This window comes from Myodes glareolus, chromosome 11 (genome assembly GCF_982192425.1).
Source record: "Myodes glareolus chromosome 11, mMyoGla1.1, whole genome shotgun sequence".
NCBI lineage: Eukaryota > Metazoa > Chordata > Mammalia > Rodentia > Cricetidae > Myodes > Myodes glareolus.
Window position 1 is genome coordinate 36,543,820 of NC_142036.1, and position 18,886 is coordinate 36,562,705.

The following is an 18,886-nucleotide window of genomic DNA, read 5'->3' on the forward strand; positions in this document are numbered from 1 at the left end:
TTTTTGAAAATATAGCATCCAGGAATCTTTTTTCAGAATACAATGTTTCTGACATCTTACCTTCTGGAATATGACTTTTCCAGCTCCTTGTCCTTTATAGCAATCTAAACACAAAGTCTTTAGGGAGAGTGAAGATAATACATCTCACAAATATGCCTCTTGGGTCATTCTGTAATTATTAAGTGTCAAAACAGTCTCTAGAACATGTATGTGGTTCTAGCTTCCTTGACTCTTAATAAAAGAAGGCTTATTTAGCTGTGTGAAAGATCTTTTACCAAATTTAAGAAAATAAAATTGCATCATAACACAGGGGTTTTGGGAAGAACATTTTATTGCTAAGCATATCCTTGAACGAAAAAGCAAATGGGAAATAAAAGTGAAAAGGAAAAAGAAAAAGCAGGAACATCACAACATCATGAAAGAAATTCCTTGAGGGTCTGCGAGGAAAACAATGAAAGCTCACATACAGAATGCACAAGTTCCCGTAAAATTGTCCAAATAGAAACTTACACGGAAAGGAATAAACAGATGAGCTCTTGCTCAGACTTTTAAAAAATGTAAAGAAAGAAAGCAGGAGATCAGTTCACAAGACCTCAAGACTCCAAGAACAGCAATCCATCACAAACACCGAGATATAATCACCTTCATATAGGCTGGGCCATTGATCTAAAATCGTGCTTTGATATCCTTTAATAGTTCTGTCTTTTTAATGACAACATAAATGAGAACTCTTAACACATTGAAATCTCAGATAAGGAGGAACATCTCTTTCCATACACATCAGTAAAGGCTACCATTGTTTTTGACTGTGCCTTCTGCCCCGTGTCTTTAAGATTTTTTTTTTTCAAAGTCAAATATTCATGCAACTTACAAAGACCAGCAAGAGTAGATTTCTAAATCTAGACGGCTGATTGATTTTCATCTGTACAAAAGAAATCATATTTATGTCTGCCCCTCCAGAGGACACACTTCACCGTTATGCGAATATGTGTCTTGTTTTATCTTCTTGCTGTTTGAATGGCTATGGCCACAAAACCAGTTTGTTAGTACTCTGTACATTGTTTCCTCGTTATAAAAAGGAGACAGAATGGGATACAAAGCAAACAAACAGAGAGAAAGGAAATAACAGTTCTTAAAGCGGTATGTACATACGTGACTAAGGAATTATACCAGCAAAAATGTAGTAAAATATGTAAACAAAATCTGAGAAGTTTTTGTTGTTGTTGTTGTTTAAATTCTCTTTGACACAGTTAACTGTGACAAAACGAAAACTCACACTTTCTTCACATTTTAAGGTTCGCTTTTTTGTTGTTTTGTTATTTTTTTCTTTTAAAATAACATTTTCATTCCACTTCAAGACTTGAACAGATTTCTGTGTCAGTCATCCCGTCAAACATACCATGATAAATATATCTGTATATATATTTATTTATATATAGTATACTATTAAATTCCTTTTGCGTGTCACAGCAGCTTTATTCGTTTATTTTTCTGTTTTTAGAAAAGATGGGTGAAGGGAGACATGAAGGAGATGGAAAGAGATTTATTCACATCGGGCTACAAAATCAAACCGCTATGGAAACCATTATCACGTTGGGGGTGGGGAAAGAACTGACTTTCACACTTGGCCACGCCAGGGCTCGTGTGAGCATTTGTGGTTGTGTTACACGTTGGGAACTCCCCTGCAGTCTGTTGAAACAGACCTTAGTATGGTCTTTTCTTTCTCTGCATGCATTTCGAGCAATAGCAGATCCAGTCCACCCCCTTGACCTTCCCTTGGAAAGGTTCTGCTTCAGTTTGTGGGGCTTTCCTTTCCCCTTTCACACAATTTGGGTCGATGGACAGGGACCGTATTTGTTAAGTGAAACCAATAGCTCTGATAGAACCGGCCCCAAACCCGACTGTTCGAGGTTTAAGTGTCAAACATTGAAATTAGATCTTGGGGGACCCACTTTTCAAATAGATCATCATCCACCCCATGTGTTCATCAAAGCATTAGGAAACAAACAACAGATTCTAGAGATACTACAACCTGCTACGTGGAGTGAATGCCATGGTAGCTTTTGAGTTCATATGGCAAGAGTCTCATACATTTTGTTTTCTGAGTATTTTTTTTTCTCTTCATATGTGCAGTCATTGTCAAAAAAATAAATGAAAACCCAAAAGCTATTTTCCCCTCAGATCTTGAAAAGTTACACTCACATTGGCCAGAACCAGATAAAGGTTATTTCTGGGTTTTTTGTATTATTTTCTTTTTGATTTTTTTAAAGCATTTTTCTTTTCTCTTTTTTTTGTGATTTTTTTACATAATTAAACAAACAAACAAAAAAATAACCCAACATTGTTACAGTCAAGATTCACAAACATCATTACAGACTCACTTGCAGTTATGGAACAAGTAAGTCATATTGTCTTCTACCCCTGTCAAAAGGTCCTGGAGAGAAGGAAGCTTCCAAAGTCGCATGGAGTCATGGGCTTGCTCCAGGGCGCTAAGTGTGTGCTTTATGATACAGCAGGGCAGAGAGAACTTTCTGTCTCCGAGCCATGACTGCAACCTCGCAGCATGGCTGAACTTTACAGAGAGATACACCATCGTATGTGTCCTTTTAAAAATGGCTTTCCCCACCATAGTCGTGGTGTACCCCGTCTCACAGAACACATCCGACAAGTGAAGTCTCATTGTCAAAGTACTCAGGAGTGTGTATATAAATCTGTTTTAAATTCACATACGATAGGCGTTATGTTTACACATAATACTCCTTGTCCTTGTTTTTTTGTTTCTTATGGCCGCTCTTGGAGCTGGCTTGTTTCTCCTTCATGAGCGTGCCGTTGCTCTGGGCCGAGTTGCTGATGTAGTTCCTCGTCTCATCCACTTGATAGGACCCCTCGTCCCTGTTCCTGTACTTGTACATGGCGTACAGGAGGATCAAGATGCAGAGGGCGGCAGCAGCCACAATGCCGACGACCATCCCTGTTGTACTGCTGGACTCCCGGATCACCTCTGAGGCCCCCGGAACCCGTCTGATTCCTGGCTCCGTGGGGTTTGCTGTGGGCACATTACGGAACATGGGGGAAGTAATTAGTGGGCTCTTCAGTTTGGTGCTGTCTAGCTCATAGGCAGTGGGCAACGGAAGCAAGACTATATCAGGCTGGGGTTTGAGATCACGGTTATTCATTTTGCCAGCTGGCAATTTGGGCACCATCCCAGACGAGGAGGACGCTGTGAAGCGGATCAGCTCAGGGGACAAAGATGTGGTTGTAGTTCTACTAGTTTCCGAGACTTTGTTAGGTCTAAAGTCCTTGGATTCCCACTTGGGCGCATGTGCTTTGTAGCCACCTTCGAAGATTGAAGTGGAAAGACTCTTATCTGTTACCAAGGAGAAGGTGGTGTAAAAATCTTCATCATCAGTAGGGGGCAGGTTAGAGTCAAAGGTTTCCCCTGAGCCATACCCAGATATCACCAAGCCATCATCATCACAACCATCGCTGCCTTGGTCCGACAAGCAAGGTAACCCCGCCTCAGAGGTCATGGACAGGGAATCTTTGGTGGTCTCAATAATGGTGAGGAGGGGGCGGAAGGGAGGGGGGAGTGTAATGGAGGGTACACGTGTAGCAATAGGAGGGGTAGCTAAAGGGTCTTCTACAAGAAGAGGAATAACTAATTCACCTCCTGGGATTGAAAAGAAAAAAAAGACATAATTAGTACAGGCAAAAAAACATAGCTCATCGTCACTCTAATGAGAGCAGGGCAGAGGTTATGCCTCTGAAATGGCTATGAAGTGACCTGAATCTATATACGGGCACTTCTGACTATCGCCTTGTTCTACCAGGCTGACCCAGAACGAATTATACACCTCTACACACCCAAAATTTGGAACCTTGGAAATAAGCGTCTTCGATTTTGAAAGATACTCTCAAGTGATTTATAGTGACAAAATTCAAACAGGCTGCTTCCAGGATCTGCTGGTGAGATGACTTTTAGTTACTCACGTTCTTAGAAGTACTACCAGGACTTCATGTGTGGTTGTATATACATACACAGTGAGCTTTATTTATGGATGTATCAACCAACACGTGTGTAGTATTTCTCTATTGCTTCGTAGTTACTTTCCTGAGAGAGGATGGTTAGTATTTGAGCACCTGCTAACAAATATGTCTGTTGTTCAAGTACCCTCCTCTATCAGTGGCAAAGCCAGGCTGGGATTCGCAGCAGGTTTAATACTGCACAGTCCAGGGACATTTCAGAGGGTTAAACCTTCAAGTTGACAGTTTCCCAAGATTCTTCCTATATAGATCCATTCCTAGAACTCTTCTATTCAGAATCCCCTATCACGTATCTTTAAATACCAGCCATGTTTCAGAAATAATACATCTGTGCCACCCAGGTATGTTAAAAAGAAGGCCTGGCAGAAAACCCAGTAAAAGTCTTTGACTGCCTTCCTACCTAGCCAATAATTGTGTTACCCAGAAAGAGACAGGTCAGGGAGATGCCCGTGTGAGTTCTGAGAATCATTCAGAAGGGGAAGGACAACAGAAAGTGGCGTAACTTTTCCTCACCTAAACAGATAGTGTTATTTTTCAAGGGACAGAAGTAAAGCAAGCATCGTCCCAAGAACCTCAAGATGTCTGTGGTGTGGGATCTCAACTCGCATCTCTAGTCTAACGCTCAGAGTTTGAACTGATGGAGCAAAATGATCTTTGCAGGGTTTTCAGAGCTCCAGGTTTCCTTTGCTAGACCAGTATGCCTATTTTTTTTCTTTTTTACATTGTGAGCATGTATAATTCATATACCTTGTGACTTAGTTAATACATAATTTACACACTTTTGCTAGTTTTTATAAATGGGATTTGGAGCACAATTCCCTAAAGGAAAGATAGCCCTAAAATCTAATCTTGCACGAACTATTTTTCTTATATTCCTAGTGGTGGGGAGTGGGGAGTGTGTGCTACATTCAAGGTGATCTGGGAAGGGGGCAGTGTTTAAATGGAGGCTCACAGCCAAAGGAAAGGAGGGCAACTTTACTTTCCAGATGAGAAAAAGACTGGGTTTGGTTTTCAATTAAAAAAAATGTTTTTTTCTCTCTTCCTGTGTGTTTGTGTGTGTGTGTGTGTGTGTGTGTGTGTGTGTGTGTGTGCGTGCATGCCTGTGTGTGTGTGTGTGTGTGTGTGTGCATGAATGAAGGAACAAATATGCCAAAGCCTGTGTGTTTTAGAAATGGTTGTGAATGTCGGCATTTTTGCGGCAGAATTTGTTTTTGTTTTGCTTGCTGTTATTGTTTGGCTGCTCTGTGTACTCTCTGCTAGCAGGTCCTCAGGCTTCCGGTTGACTCCCCTGTCCAATCTCCACTTGTAGCAGTGCACAGATGACAACGTAAGACACCAGCTCTGTATTTCTGTGGGTTCTGGGGTCAGGCTTGTGAACCAAGTGCTCCTACCTGCTGCCCTGTGGCTAGACTAGGTTCCTTTTAATCTATGTTAACTGGAACAAAGGTTCAATGTGTAGCTTTATTACCAACATAAAAACTGACTGGTTTGTTCCTTGTGGTCATATCAAAATATACCTCTTAAGCGAAGGAGGAAATTGGACTGAGGAGGAAGAGCATCTGACTTGTTGGGAAGTAATTCATTTAAATCATAAATGCAAATGCCTGACCCGTCCAGGAATCAGGATCTCCATTTTCATCCTTCTCAGAGGGCATTCATTTGTCCTTTCAGGGAACCACCTGTAGTACCCACCTGAAGACTTAAATTCGACTTGTTTGTTTTCTCTTCAGCCCTTGCTAAAGCTTCATGGTGTTGTTTAAAATTTACAAAACCCGTTCACCTTCCAGTTGAATCAATCTATTCTCCTTTGCTATTCTCTTCTCATCCAACAGTCCAGCAAGCACCGTTGATTTCAAAACAAAGTCAAAATTCACCTTTTCCCAATGGTATAGACAGAGGGTTCTAAGACTTGCTAATGTAGAGTCTCTACTAGGCTGCTGAGTTCCAACGTGCAGTGAGAGCGGTTTGTTTTTAACAATAAAATGATGGGCATTGTATCCCAAGTAAGATGTGAAAATCTTTCAAAGCCACCCAGCTTTCCTTTTCTTTGATGTTTTTGTTCCTAACCCTGATTGAGGTGATAAGACATTAGCAAGGATGGCCTCTGCCAGGAAAATTCGAAGCCAAAATATTCTGATTTCGACTCGCTTCAAATCGTAGAAGCTTTTTCAATCTTCTCACTTGGCCTTGCCAGGAATTGGAAAACTGTCTGGAGTTTGAAATCAAGCTGCTTGCATGGGAGACCCATTATTACAAGTGGGAATTAGAACAGGAAAAAACATTCAGGTAACTGAACATGAGAACTACCTAGAGTAGGTACACGAGTTGGGTATGAGTTTAAATAGCCCATTACTTACTTGATTACCTTTTTTATTTAGTGTATGTGAGCTTGCATGTGTGATTGTATGCACAGCACATTCGTGTATGTGGAGGGGTATGTACAATGTCTTCTACAACTATCTGACTTAGTTCTCTGAGGTAGAGCCTCTCCGTGAAACTGGAGCTCATGGTCCCCTACTAGGATGGCACTCAGCAAGCTCCAGGGACCATCCTGTCTCAGCTCTCCACAGTGCTGAGGTTATAGGCACACACGGGACCTCTTCCACTTGGTTGGTAGCTGAAGTTGGCTCCTTAGAGTCACATTGCAAAAACTTGGGAGCCCTGGCCCAACTCCCTAGCTCTGCAATCAATTTTAATATGAAATTTTGTCTTTAGGAATTAAGACGAATACAGTGTGTAGTTAGCTCTCTGTATTTATGAACTCCACAGACAAGGATTCAAGCGATTGCAGATAGGAAATGCACCCTTCCCCAAAAGTGTCTGCACTGAACATGTACAGAATAGTCTAACAATGCTTTGTACGAAATACAAATACTTTGTACATTGTATTTGCTATTAGAACTAATCCAGATAAGATTTAAAGAACAAGAAAGTTCTGCACAGGTTCTATGCAAATTATGCCTCTTGTTTTGTTTTGAAGATTGGATCTACATATGTTTCCCAAGCTGCTCTTAAACTTCTGGGCTCAAGCAAAAGCCTCTACCTTCCAAGCAGCCAGGAAACTCGTCACATACTAAGAGATCTGGCTGACCGTGCTGTTGTGTATAAGGGGCTGTCTTTGTTTCCTTCCCTGTTGCTGTGAGAAAGTACTTCGAAACAAGCAGTTTAGAGGAGGAGTTCAAGGTGGCAGCCCATCATCCATGGAGACATGTGCTAGCCACATGGCAGCAGGTAAAACATTTGGTTCACAAGGCTGACCCCACAACAAGGCAGGAGCTTCAGGGCACCGGTCACATTGCATCCGTAATCAGTAATAATGGATGCTCCTGCCCCAGGGAATGATGATACCCACTGGGAACCAGTCTTTCTATCTCAACGAACCCACTCAAAATAATCTCTTACAAGTATGCCCAGAAGCCCGTCTCCCAGTGACTTTAACACACAGAGATGTTGGTGTCAGAGAGGTGATCAGAACCTACCCTCCATGTCAACTGATCCAGGGGCAGACTTCGTATGAGGTGATGGGGTTAGGAGGGATGTAATAGCTCACAACAGGCCATTCCGTCACAAAGACTCTACAATTATCAACCCTGTGTCTAAGAGTAGGAAAGTGTTCATACAATCAAGGAGTCTAAAACTAACAGATGGAGTGACATGAAACCTGGAATATATCAAAATCCTAATTTTCTCTGCCATTTCTGGAATTTTCCTTTTGTTTAGAATAAGAACTATCTGTTTTCTTTAATGTTAGCATCTTAAAATCAGGAACATACATTTTTTTGGACAAGGCTGTGCTTTTCCTTAAACTAGAGAGCTCACTAGGGATATAAAAGGTCTATTTTAGCCCTGAAGGCTGCCCTGCTTTTTTTCTCTATGAGTGTATTTATAGATATATAATTCATGCCTCTAGGGCTGATATCTAGCAAAGGGTCTGTCTGCCATTGCAAAAGACAGTGTATTAAAAATTCAGTAGAGCTCTTCTGAACTGTGAGGATGTTGCTGGTGATGGTGAATGTAGTGGGTCACCAAAAAAATAAGAAAAATAACAGCATCAAGTTTCAACATGGCTCCAGCCTTTGCCTCTCTGGAGACAGCTGTCTCTGAGAGGTCACAGAAATACAAAAACAGTGATGCTAAGCAGGGATCCCCTAGAGAGAACTCAGTGCTCCAATTAAGGGAATTCTATTATGTCCATTTGGATTCTTTTCTTTATCTCTGATTTGCATTATTCTAATTTACTGGCTCCATAAAGACACTCGTTTACATATTTTGAGTCATAGGAGTGAATCCTTCTGCACACAGAGATGCTGAAGCTTTTAACCATTAAATGACTCTACATTGATGACCTACAGAAAAAAAAAAGTACCTGGCAAAACAGCAAAACATAGCCAGTAATTGGTGGAAAGAAATAATAAAACACAAATGTCTCACTGGAGATAATTTATATCTAACTTTATATCTAACATGATGAAATTTTTTAAGTAAACCAGCCCCTAAAAACATAGCAAATGGTTCATCTGGAAATATTTTAATTCTGAAAAGTTACCAAATCTTTCTTCTTCTTTTTTTTTTTTTACTTTTATATATGTACAGCTGCTTGATATAATTATGTGTAGTAAACTAGAGAATGCCAGATGAAGTTTTCATTTGGTTATTACTTAAGAGCTTTTGTTTTGAAGTCAGTCTGCCTAGACTCTTGCTAATACTGGAATTACACTCATGAGCCACATGACTTGGGTACGTTTTTTTCAACGCCAAGGAAAATGGGAATAATAACAGAGCCTATTACAAGTCACCACACATCGAGTATTTACTATAGTGACTTCTGCTACTCAGAATGGCTTTTTACTAGTTTTATTAATATTCTAATCATTGATGAGTTTATCTGTCAGTTTTAGTGCAGTAGCTTCATATTCATAGACATAACTACACAGGGCTCTAGAGGTAATTTTAAATGTAGACATTGTGGAAAGGTTCATCATTCAAATATAAGTTCAAAGATCTTGTATTTAAAAATAAATGATTAGCCTATAACAAAAAAATGGATGGCTTCTTCAAAAAAACATAAGAGCTTTTAATACAATTAGGTATATTAACACTCCTTTTAGGGAATCTGGTTTGTAAACCAGTACAAAATCACTTGAACAGAGGTGAAGAGAGCCCGAGCCTGTTCACAAAAGTTGCCAGGCTAAAAATATGTCATATTCACCACCCAGTTTGATATTTCTTATAACAGTTTCAGATAACATTGATATCTGGAACTAAAGTTAAAGCAAAACACTTCTTCATTACAGAGTGCTTCATTACATGGTGCTTCTCTCGAGCCCTGTGCTTCTGTCATGCAGTTGTGGCATGGAGTCAAACAACTTCAAGGTCGAGGCATTTTCTCAATTCATAGTTACACAATGGTGGTACTTACCCAGATCCTTTCTAAATAAAAGCTCAAATATAAAAACCACCCTGAATGTTCTTGAAACAATCATAAGCTCCCTAGGAAGCTTACCTGTTTAAATCCTTCAGGATGAACAGAAAGGGGAGAAGGGGAGGAAAAGAGACAAAGGAGAAGACAGGAAAAGAGAAGGGAGGAGGGAGGGGAAGAGGGGAAGGAGAAGGCCTGAGCCTTCTTTCTGTGTAAGCATGATGCAATGTGCTTTTGCCAAAAGTTGGTTGTATACTTTAAACGGCATCAATATCATAGCACAACACTGTAAACACCTGGGATTCTTGATGTCTTTATTCTAAGTAAAATTGATTTTGTAGCCTGTGGTGAAGATGATAGCATAATCCAGGAGAAGCACTCTACCATAGTCACTTGAGAGTACCTTATTTCCCCTTCGCTGAAAGAAAATTAGATAAAGGGCTGATTTCCCTGAATATTGTCTAAGGAATTAAATTAAGGATGAAATTACCACTGGTAATATTTGGAACTAACTTAAATTAATTTTTTTTTGTTCTGGTGTACAGGCCTCCCATATGCTATAACCAATTTTTATACCCCACTTTAGAATAACCAGTCCTGTAAAGACTTGAAAGTTAGCAGTTAAAACTAAGTTCAAGCAAAGACTGGGTTTCTTGAGTTTAATAATGACTAGGCATCTATCTTCTTAACTAAAAGTAGAATTCCTATTGATTATTGAATGCGATTCAGCACAAATCAGAACAGTGAAAATAAAGCAAAAAGGCACCAGTAAAATAAAATACTTGATATAATTCTCAAAATCATAAGTACAAAATAAAATCAAGCCAAAACAAGTCAAGCAGAAGGATAGCAAATAATACCAAAGCATTCACAATAAGAGAACACAAAGCCAAGGAAAATAAAACCATAGAAGCTGTTTTGGCTAAAAGAGAAAGAGAGAAGGAGAAAGAGGGAAAGAGGGAGAGAATATTTCAACATAGGCAAAATAATTGAAATTACAACAGAAAAGCATACCATATTAATTTATAGTCAACTTACATCAACAAATTGCCCGCATGTTTTTTGGCATGAAAGAAAAATTTACAAAAGAAAGTTGTGTAAGAATGCTCTTGGACAACAGAATTGCCACATTCTTGTGACTTGCTTTGTTCTTGTTGTTGTCATTCCTTAAAAACTTTTGAGCAAAATGTCTAATTTTTCAAATATAATAATTTACAACAGAGAGTGATACAGGGAGGCAACAACACATACATTCACACCACAGAACATGAAAAGAAAAAAAATCTGCACTTCAACAATTTTTACTTTGGGGGACTTAGGAGGGCATCGATGTTAAATTTAAAATAACTCTGATTGCTATGATTGAAAGTGAAAAAAATTGTTTTTATAATTTGCCTCTTAAAAAAATCTATGCGTCTATACGATTTTGAATGAATTGATTCATTGTAAGTTTTTGAATATATATTTAGCTTCTTATTGTCTTTTTGGCAAATTTTAGATTTTTCCTTAATTTTGGGGAATGGATGACATCACATAAATTGTAACAATGCTAAAGAAAGGGGGGGCATGGGAAGGGAGGATGCGGAAAGGGGGAGGGTCGCATCTACGAGTGTACTACACAGGAGATGACGATGAAAGGAGTAAATGTGTAAGTGAGTCGCCATGTCCATGTAAGGGCGGCACGGAGTGATCTAGCTGCATTAGAGCTTCTGGCTGTAAGGAAGGGATGGGCAATATACAAAAACAAATGAGCCTACACATGCCCATCTATGGAAATCAAGAACAGAACTCTAACACTGACAATCTCACACACCCTAAGCTGCAACTTCTTCAACATGCAATTACTCCAAGATCATTACAGTTTCATCGTAAGATTTTTCAAATCATAAAAACACTTAAACTTTTTTTCCCTCCTACTCAAAATAGACAAAGTACATGAAATAATATTACTAATAAGATCAAAAGATTAAAAGCAAAATTAAGGAGACTTGAGTTATGCATTCCAGTTGAACAACTTCACCGGCAGCCACACAGCCCCATCTACAGCTGGGCATTGAGAGATGCACAGAGACGGTGGGAGGTAGTGTTGAAGCAGAGAGCCCATGTCCTGGGCTGTTAACAACTCCTCTATACAGAAATGGCGTGTTCCAAATGGTATCATCCACTTTCCACAAGCCACCCATAATCTGTACTACTGCCCATGAGACTGGCTTATCTGAGAGATGTGGATGTGGGGTTCTGCGGCTGAAGTTGTTCCAAGTTAAAGAAAGGGTGGGAAAAAAAAACTGCAGAAAACAATTTACAACTTTTTCTCATCATTTTGGTTAAAATCAAGTCTAAAGATAAGATCTAGCAATTAAAAAGAAATACATTGATATATATATATAGATAGATATATAATACAAAACATTTAATTTTCAAACAAGAAGGGGGAAAATAACAAAAAAAGATTTTTTTTTTTTTTAAAAAAAGAGATGAACAACCAGATGCACACATCGGGAAGGTACAGACAGAGCAGTCAGGGGACACAGCATTATACTCATGGTGTTTCTTGCTGGTTTTTATTTGCTTGTTTTAGGTTTGGATAATTGATTCCCCTTTTTTGCGACAGCCAAAATTGAAAACAAGTTCAAATTTTTTTTTGAAAGTTGCATTTTGGTTTTGTTTCTCTAAAAAAAATAAAATAAAAAGGGCGTGCAGTCTGGATGTACGTCCTAAGCAGACATTTAGAAGAGAAGGCGGATATTGTCTATCACCCCTGAATGGTCGGGATGTAAGTCAAGTTAACATGCTTAAAGTAAGTTGCATTTAGGGAAAATAGAAAAACAGAACAAAGAGCTGGGTTAGGTAGAGAGGTCGGCAAGACAAAACCAATTTGGGACGGGATAAAGGGACTGAGTTTCATCTCATGCTTTTCCAGTAGTGGTGAAACGCATCACAGGACTTCCAGTGATGTCAAATATAGTGTGCGTGTGTAGTGTGTGTGTGTGTGTGTGTGTGTGTGTGTGTGAGTATGTGTTTTGAAGCCTGTAGTGACAGGAACTGCAATAAAGTATAGTAGTTCTCAAACTGTGCTTCTAGGGACTTGCCTTAGAAGGTATGCTTCATAAGGCATTCCAGCGTGACAGTAGATAACATTGTTTCATGAGTCTTCTGTGTTCTTGCTTATTTTTTTCTTTTTAAACTGACAGAGTGCGTGGTTTACAACAGGGTGTTAGAATAACCCTAGTGAGTGGAAGAATAACTGATGGTACTTTTAGTAATAATATCAAAGCTTCTGCATCATCAGCATCAGTGTCTACAAAGAGCGATGATCAGGATGCACTGTGCATGAGGGAGATAGTGTCAGCCTTATAGAGACTAACTTAAGAGACAAAGCACTACATCTGATCTACGTTGAGGAAAGTAGACAAGAGCATGTGAATGTCTTATATGTGTGTGCATGTGTATTTGTGTGGTATGTGTAGAAGCATTGAGAGAAAGATACTACATAAAGGACATAAAGAAACTTTTAGAAATGGCTTCATCCCCTACTGGAACAGATTACTAAAGTTATAATCATCATTATATCCCTGTGAGAACTTTAATGTGCAACCAAGGACTGGGAAACCCGGGTAGACAAACCCCAAAGGCAAGACACTTGAGAGAGCTTGGTTCTGATAGCCAATTCCAACCACTTCAAAGAACCCCTCTGGGTGACTTTGACAAATCAAATGAATTTTGAAAATGAGGCCAACTTCTGCCCCCTAGGAGACGCCCCTTTTATTATTTTATTTTAAGCAGAATTGTAGTAATGTGTCCCCATGGGTCAGTCTGTACCAAGATTTTTAGTCTCTGGTTTAATAATGTCAATCATTATTTTCAGAACTTCACAAAGAGCAGCTGGAATGTTTTCATGTGGAAGGAAGACAATTCCATTAATATAATAAAAGAAAACCCTTGTTGTCGTTTGGCTGAACTTTTACTAAGAAAGTTTTAACAGTAGATTTTACTTGATGAGAAGTTATTGGAAGTGCTCAGGTGACTGGTTATAAGGACATCGAATGACTTTCATAAAAATTCTTTGGTAAGATTCACATAGACTACTTTTGGTTTTACATGTAACAACTGAAAGCAGGAAACAAAGCTTGTGTAAGTGAAAAAGCTCAAGTAGAAGATCAAGTCTGAGGTGCTCAGATTTCAGATTAATGGGTGGCACTTTCAAATTCAAAATTTGAGTTCCCTAATGTTCCTGTAGAGTAATTTACCTATTTCAAAATTGCCTGTTTCAAAACTATTACAAGTAGGACACCATTTAGTTTCCAGAAATCACTTGTTTGGACAATTCAACATGTTAAAATTTTAGGTTGCTATTTTGCAATATATATATATATATATATATATATATATATATATATATATATGCATGCATTTTTTTTAAATTCACGGAAGCTATAGTTTGAAATGAAGCCAACATACCTTGGATATAGAGAGCATACCAATATTTACAATATAAGTTTGTCATTAGTATATAAATGTGGAACTGCTTTGATCTCTAATACAATATACAAAATACATTGTTTGTAGCCATATTATTGTTTCATTATTATTGTTCATTATCTATGTACACTAGCTTTATGCTTTCAACAAGTATATGTTATATATTTGAGGTCCTACTAAAAGTTAATAATGTGTTTCAGTTATATTTGCCTTTGAGAACAAATAATACAGTAATTTGATTTAAACTAGCATATTCTTATGCAACCATTTTTATCTCAGCATGTTCAAATAGCCCCATCTAAATGTAAAATACAATCCTTACAAAAAGTCCTATATGATGGAATTTCACAGGTCAGAGTTCTTTGTAGAAAGCTCTCATGAACTGAAAGCATTCATTTCTAAACTATTAGACAGACGTGAAGTTGGAGAAACTTAAGGATATTCTCCAGTAACTTAAAAGCAAGCCCCTTCTGCTTTGGGGGGTGGTCCTCCTTCTAGAAGTCATGTCTTCTTTCACACAAGAAGATAAAGAGCCAGTGGCAAAGCTCAAATGAATGACATTGCAGCTTAGTATGTACTTAACCTTCCCACTCATAATATTGTAGAGAGTGGAAGAAGGGGGTGTCCCAAGAATTTCACTGTAAGCTTGACAACTTATAACAGAGCTGAGGAGTTGAGAGATAACACATATAAAGAAGATTTTCAAGACAGTTTCAGTAGATTTATAAAGAAAGCCTTCATGCCGGTCCCTCCTACAAATATACAAATACACTGTTGAATGACTGATTTTGTGTATCTTCAAGATGGAGAGAATTCTTGTGTGTGAACCAATGGCTCAATTCCAAATCATACTTTTGCTTAAATGTTGGCACTACACAGATGTGGAATCCAAAGAATGTGAAGATTGCTTCATTTTTGTGATAGCAAGGGCCTTCCTATACCTTGACACATCATGAGTTTTTCCCCAGGATCACCATGACAAAGCTTGCACATACGGCACTTCTTTCTAAATAAAAATACTTACTATTTTGTTTCCAATGTTGAACAAAAGTTTATGCATTATTTGTTCCCAGTCTTAGTTTCCACACTTAGTTAGGAAGAGGGAAAGACTATATATTTGCGATAGAAGAGCAAGTGCAAACACCATCAAATCTAATACTTAGAACTGTAGTTTTGGCTAATGATCTCATGATCACTACTCATTCATTTTCCAAATTAAGAGAGTAGATAGGAATGGATAAGATATCATAGAACACATTATTAGGTTTTAAAAATCAGTAAGATAGCAGCAAATATTTAGATAGAGCATGGGAAGAACCTTAAAGTAAAAACTAAATTTATCTATGTTTTAGCATTTTTCGTTAGGTCTATCCCACAGTCTCTATCCTTCCTGTGACCATAATGTAGCCTGAATAGATTTCTATTAACTCAGTGTTCCAGTAAACTGAATTTGTTTTCTTTTTTAATTTTTTATTACTTTATAAATAATACCAATCAAAATTTCCACTTCCTCCCCTCCTCCTACTTCCCTCCTTCTCCTCCACACCCTTTCCCCCAACCCCTCCAGTCCTGAGAGAGGGCAAGGTACCCTGCCCTGTGGGAAGTCCAAGGCCCTCCCCTCTATGTCTAGGCTTACAAAGGTATGCATACAAATAGATTAGGATCCCAAAAAGCCAGGACATACAATAGGCACTGGGATTTGTCTCTACTGCATGCACTGAATTTGTTTTCTTATTTATCTCAGCTAGAGCCTGAACAATTTGAGGACAAGGATAGTGTCTTCTTATTTCCATTTATTTTCACTCCCAATAAAACAATACTTATTCAAATTCTTATTTGGATAACTTAAATTGCTTACTCCCTTGCCATCATCCTAGGCTCTATATATCATGAGGGCACTGATGTTTGTATCACTGACATGCCTCAATTTATGCTTAGATCGTCCTTAGAACATAGAGACTCAGTCAGGAGACCTTAAATCTTAACCTTAGTTGTACTTCAGAATATGTTACCAAATATTCAACAAATTCTTTCATGCTATTGAGTCTATTTCCTTACGTATGATGCAAAGATGATGATGTCTGCTCAATTAGCCTACTTCACAGGGTAGATACATACAACTAATGAGATTTTCGATGTGAAAGTGCTTATAAATCTAAAGGGCTTTGCACATGTTTGCTACTGCTGTCTTCAAAGACTGCCAGCAGCAGCATATAAAGCAAAGGAAGTCGAGTCCCAGGCAATCAAGATCGTTGTATTTCAAATGTAATCCTTGGCATGTTTACTTCAAAAATAAATAAGCCGAATCCCAATTTCAATACCTGACTAAAGCAGACATGATGACTTCCTCCCAACTCTGTTTCTACCTCTTGCAGAAGCATTACCACCTTCTTTTCATTGTTGTGGTAGTGGTTTTGTTTTCTGAGACAGGTCTTCTTTGTATAACAGGCCTGGCTGTCCTGGAACTCTCTCTGTAGACCAGACTGCTCTTGAACTCACAGAGATCTGCCTCTGTCCCGTGAGTGTTGGGATTAAAGGTGTGAGTCACCACTCCTAACAGCATTACCTTTTTAATGCTTAATTCATTTATCTCTAAATGCTGAGTGTATGTTGTTATTGACACTTGTAATGGTATAGTTACTTTTCTGTACTCTTGTAGGTTAGAAACAAACTTTGGAGAGGCCATATTCAAATGCATTTCCATCTGAATACATTATTGTGTAGCGAGAGAACAGACCGGGAGGACAGTTTTCAGGTCCTCTGTCTAGAAATCTGTGTAGACTGAGACTTAGGGTTATTAAAGGCGAAAGAGAGATGAAATCAAAGAGGGAAAATTCACCATAACCTTTAGAAAACCTCCTGACCCACACTAAAATAGTAAGATTAAATGAGAACGTAAGAGAATGAAGGTTAAGGCAGTAGTTTAGTCTTTTTTTTTCTTCCAAAAGTGTTTAAAACTCATTTAAAAATGACCAAGTATTTATTTTCTTTTTTTATTGTTGTTTGTTCTTAGTGCAAGTTAGGTATTAGTATGTATGAGCTTTTCTTCACTCAGAGTAAATATAAGCTCCTTGATGCCCAGGTTGATGTTTTATGCTTCTGTTCCATTTTTAATCTGTTTGATACAGACACATTTAATATGTATTTTGCTGAACTGGAATACAAACGTAGAATGGCTTTGTAAAATTTAAAGCTTGGTTTGGGGTAGTTGGAAGGGTGGGTAACAGTTGAAAACGCCATTTCTCTAACACTAGTTTCTTCAATCAGGAAGAAAGATCCTCATAAAGTGAAAAATGAGAAAAATCAAGTGAAAAGTGACTCGAAGCTGTGAACTTGATCACCTTTCCCTTTTCCTTTGTCTGGCTTCTGTGTAGATTTTAGAGTTTATGGATATATATGGCTTACCAATTCCTTCTAATACCATTGCAGGTGAGGTAAAATACCCATTTTATCAATACTTAAAAAATTCACCTTGTGCTAGTCAAAATGGAATTGATGTGGGGTTTCCCTCTGTATTCTGTGAGTATGTTTTATTTTCCTTGGTTAATAAAGAAGCAGCTTCGGCCTATGGCAGGGGGGAATATAGCTAAGCAGGAAAAGTAAAGTGAATGCAGAAAGGAAGAAGGCAGAGTCAGGCAGATGCCATGTAACTGCCAAAGGAGAAGGATGCCAGAACCTTACCACCAAGCCACAGTCTTGTGACAATACACAGATTAATAGAAATGGATTAATTTAAGATGTAAGAGCTAGCTAGAAATATGCCTGAGCCATGGAACAAACAATGTTGTAATTAATACAGTTTTTGTGTTATTGTTTGGGTCTAGGTGATCAGGAAAGGAAAGCACAGGCTGTTTACAAGGAATGCCCTTCTATCTGAAAGCCTTTAGGTCTCCAGTTCTAATAGTGTAAGATCGCACAGTTGCTCATTTTCCTGCCCTCATCTTGCTCATCTGACCACCTCTTACCTGGTCATAGACTTAGCCCTGATATCTCTTCCCAGGAAGCTAACAGTGTTTTCTGTGATGTGCCCTTGCATCCAGATGTCTGCCTCACGACAGGCCCTGAGTCAATAGCACTGAGAACTGTAGACGAAGAGCGCTAAAACCATCAGCCTAAACAAATCCATCTCCCCTTTGGCAGATTTTCTAAAGGATTTAGTCACAGAGGTGAGAAAAAGACTAACATACTTAGAGTTTCTTAGTTTTCTTAGTGATTCAGTCCTGCCTCTTAGCTTCAAACATTATAGAAAAACCATATTTCTAAGGAGTTAATATGCTAGCGAGAGAGGCACACAACACAGAAAGATACACAGGGAGAGAGACAGAGATACAGAAAGAGCAAAATATTGTCTGACCTCACTTGTATGTAAAGTACTTTCTTGAAAAAGAAAACAAACCCAATATACAAGATAGAAGTGCACCAGTGGCTAATAATGGAGTGGAGATAGGAAAGGAAATGAGACAATATGAATCAAAGCATAAAAGTAGCAGATATGTAGAATAAACAAATCTAGAAGTCTCAGTCAACAGAGCACAATAGTTAATGATATTGTATTATACCCTGGACCTTTGGTAAATGAACACATAAGTTCCCTTGTCACATGGGATAGGTAGGTTACTATCCAATAATAGATGTGTTGTCTCGAGTAACTATTTATGTATATGTGTATATAAATATATATAAATGTGTGTGGTTTTGTAAATGTGAATTATATATATTTTTTCTGCACAACTCATGAAAAATGTTGTATACATTAAGTATATTATAACGTGGTTTTAAAATATAGATTATGCATTGGATTAAGTCACTTTCCTCGCTAAGAGTCTCTGAAACTTCTCCAAATGAAAGCCGAGTCCCTTTATCCACCGTGTAACCTCTGTAAGCGCTGCTAGCTGCCCCCACTCTCACATTCTAAGGATTCTTCTCACCCAGATGTCTCAGGCA

The 18,886-nt window shown here is 38.4% G+C and overlaps 1 protein-coding gene across 32 annotated transcripts in view; it reads right to left on the reverse strand.

The window, feature by feature from the left end:
- Nucleotides 1–313: 313 nt before the first annotated feature.
- The window catches only part of Nrxn3 (neurexin 3), a 1,575,536-nt gene continuing 1,556,963 nt past the window's right edge, over nt 314–18,886 (reverse strand). For 13 of the 32 annotated variants that reach the window (XM_048449344.3, XM_048449343.3, XM_085697786.2 and 10 more), the window contains one exon: nt 314–3,046. In XM_048449344.3, coding sequence (XP_048305301.1) covers nt 2,745–3,046 — 302 coding nt within the window. In that variant the 3' untranslated portion in view covers nt 314–2,744. Of the gene's footprint in view, nt 3,671–10,501; nt 11,177–18,886 lie in introns of all 32 variants that reach the window. The other 19 variants (XM_085697775.2, XM_085697774.2, XM_048449333.3 and 16 more) reach the window with 3 other exon arrangements.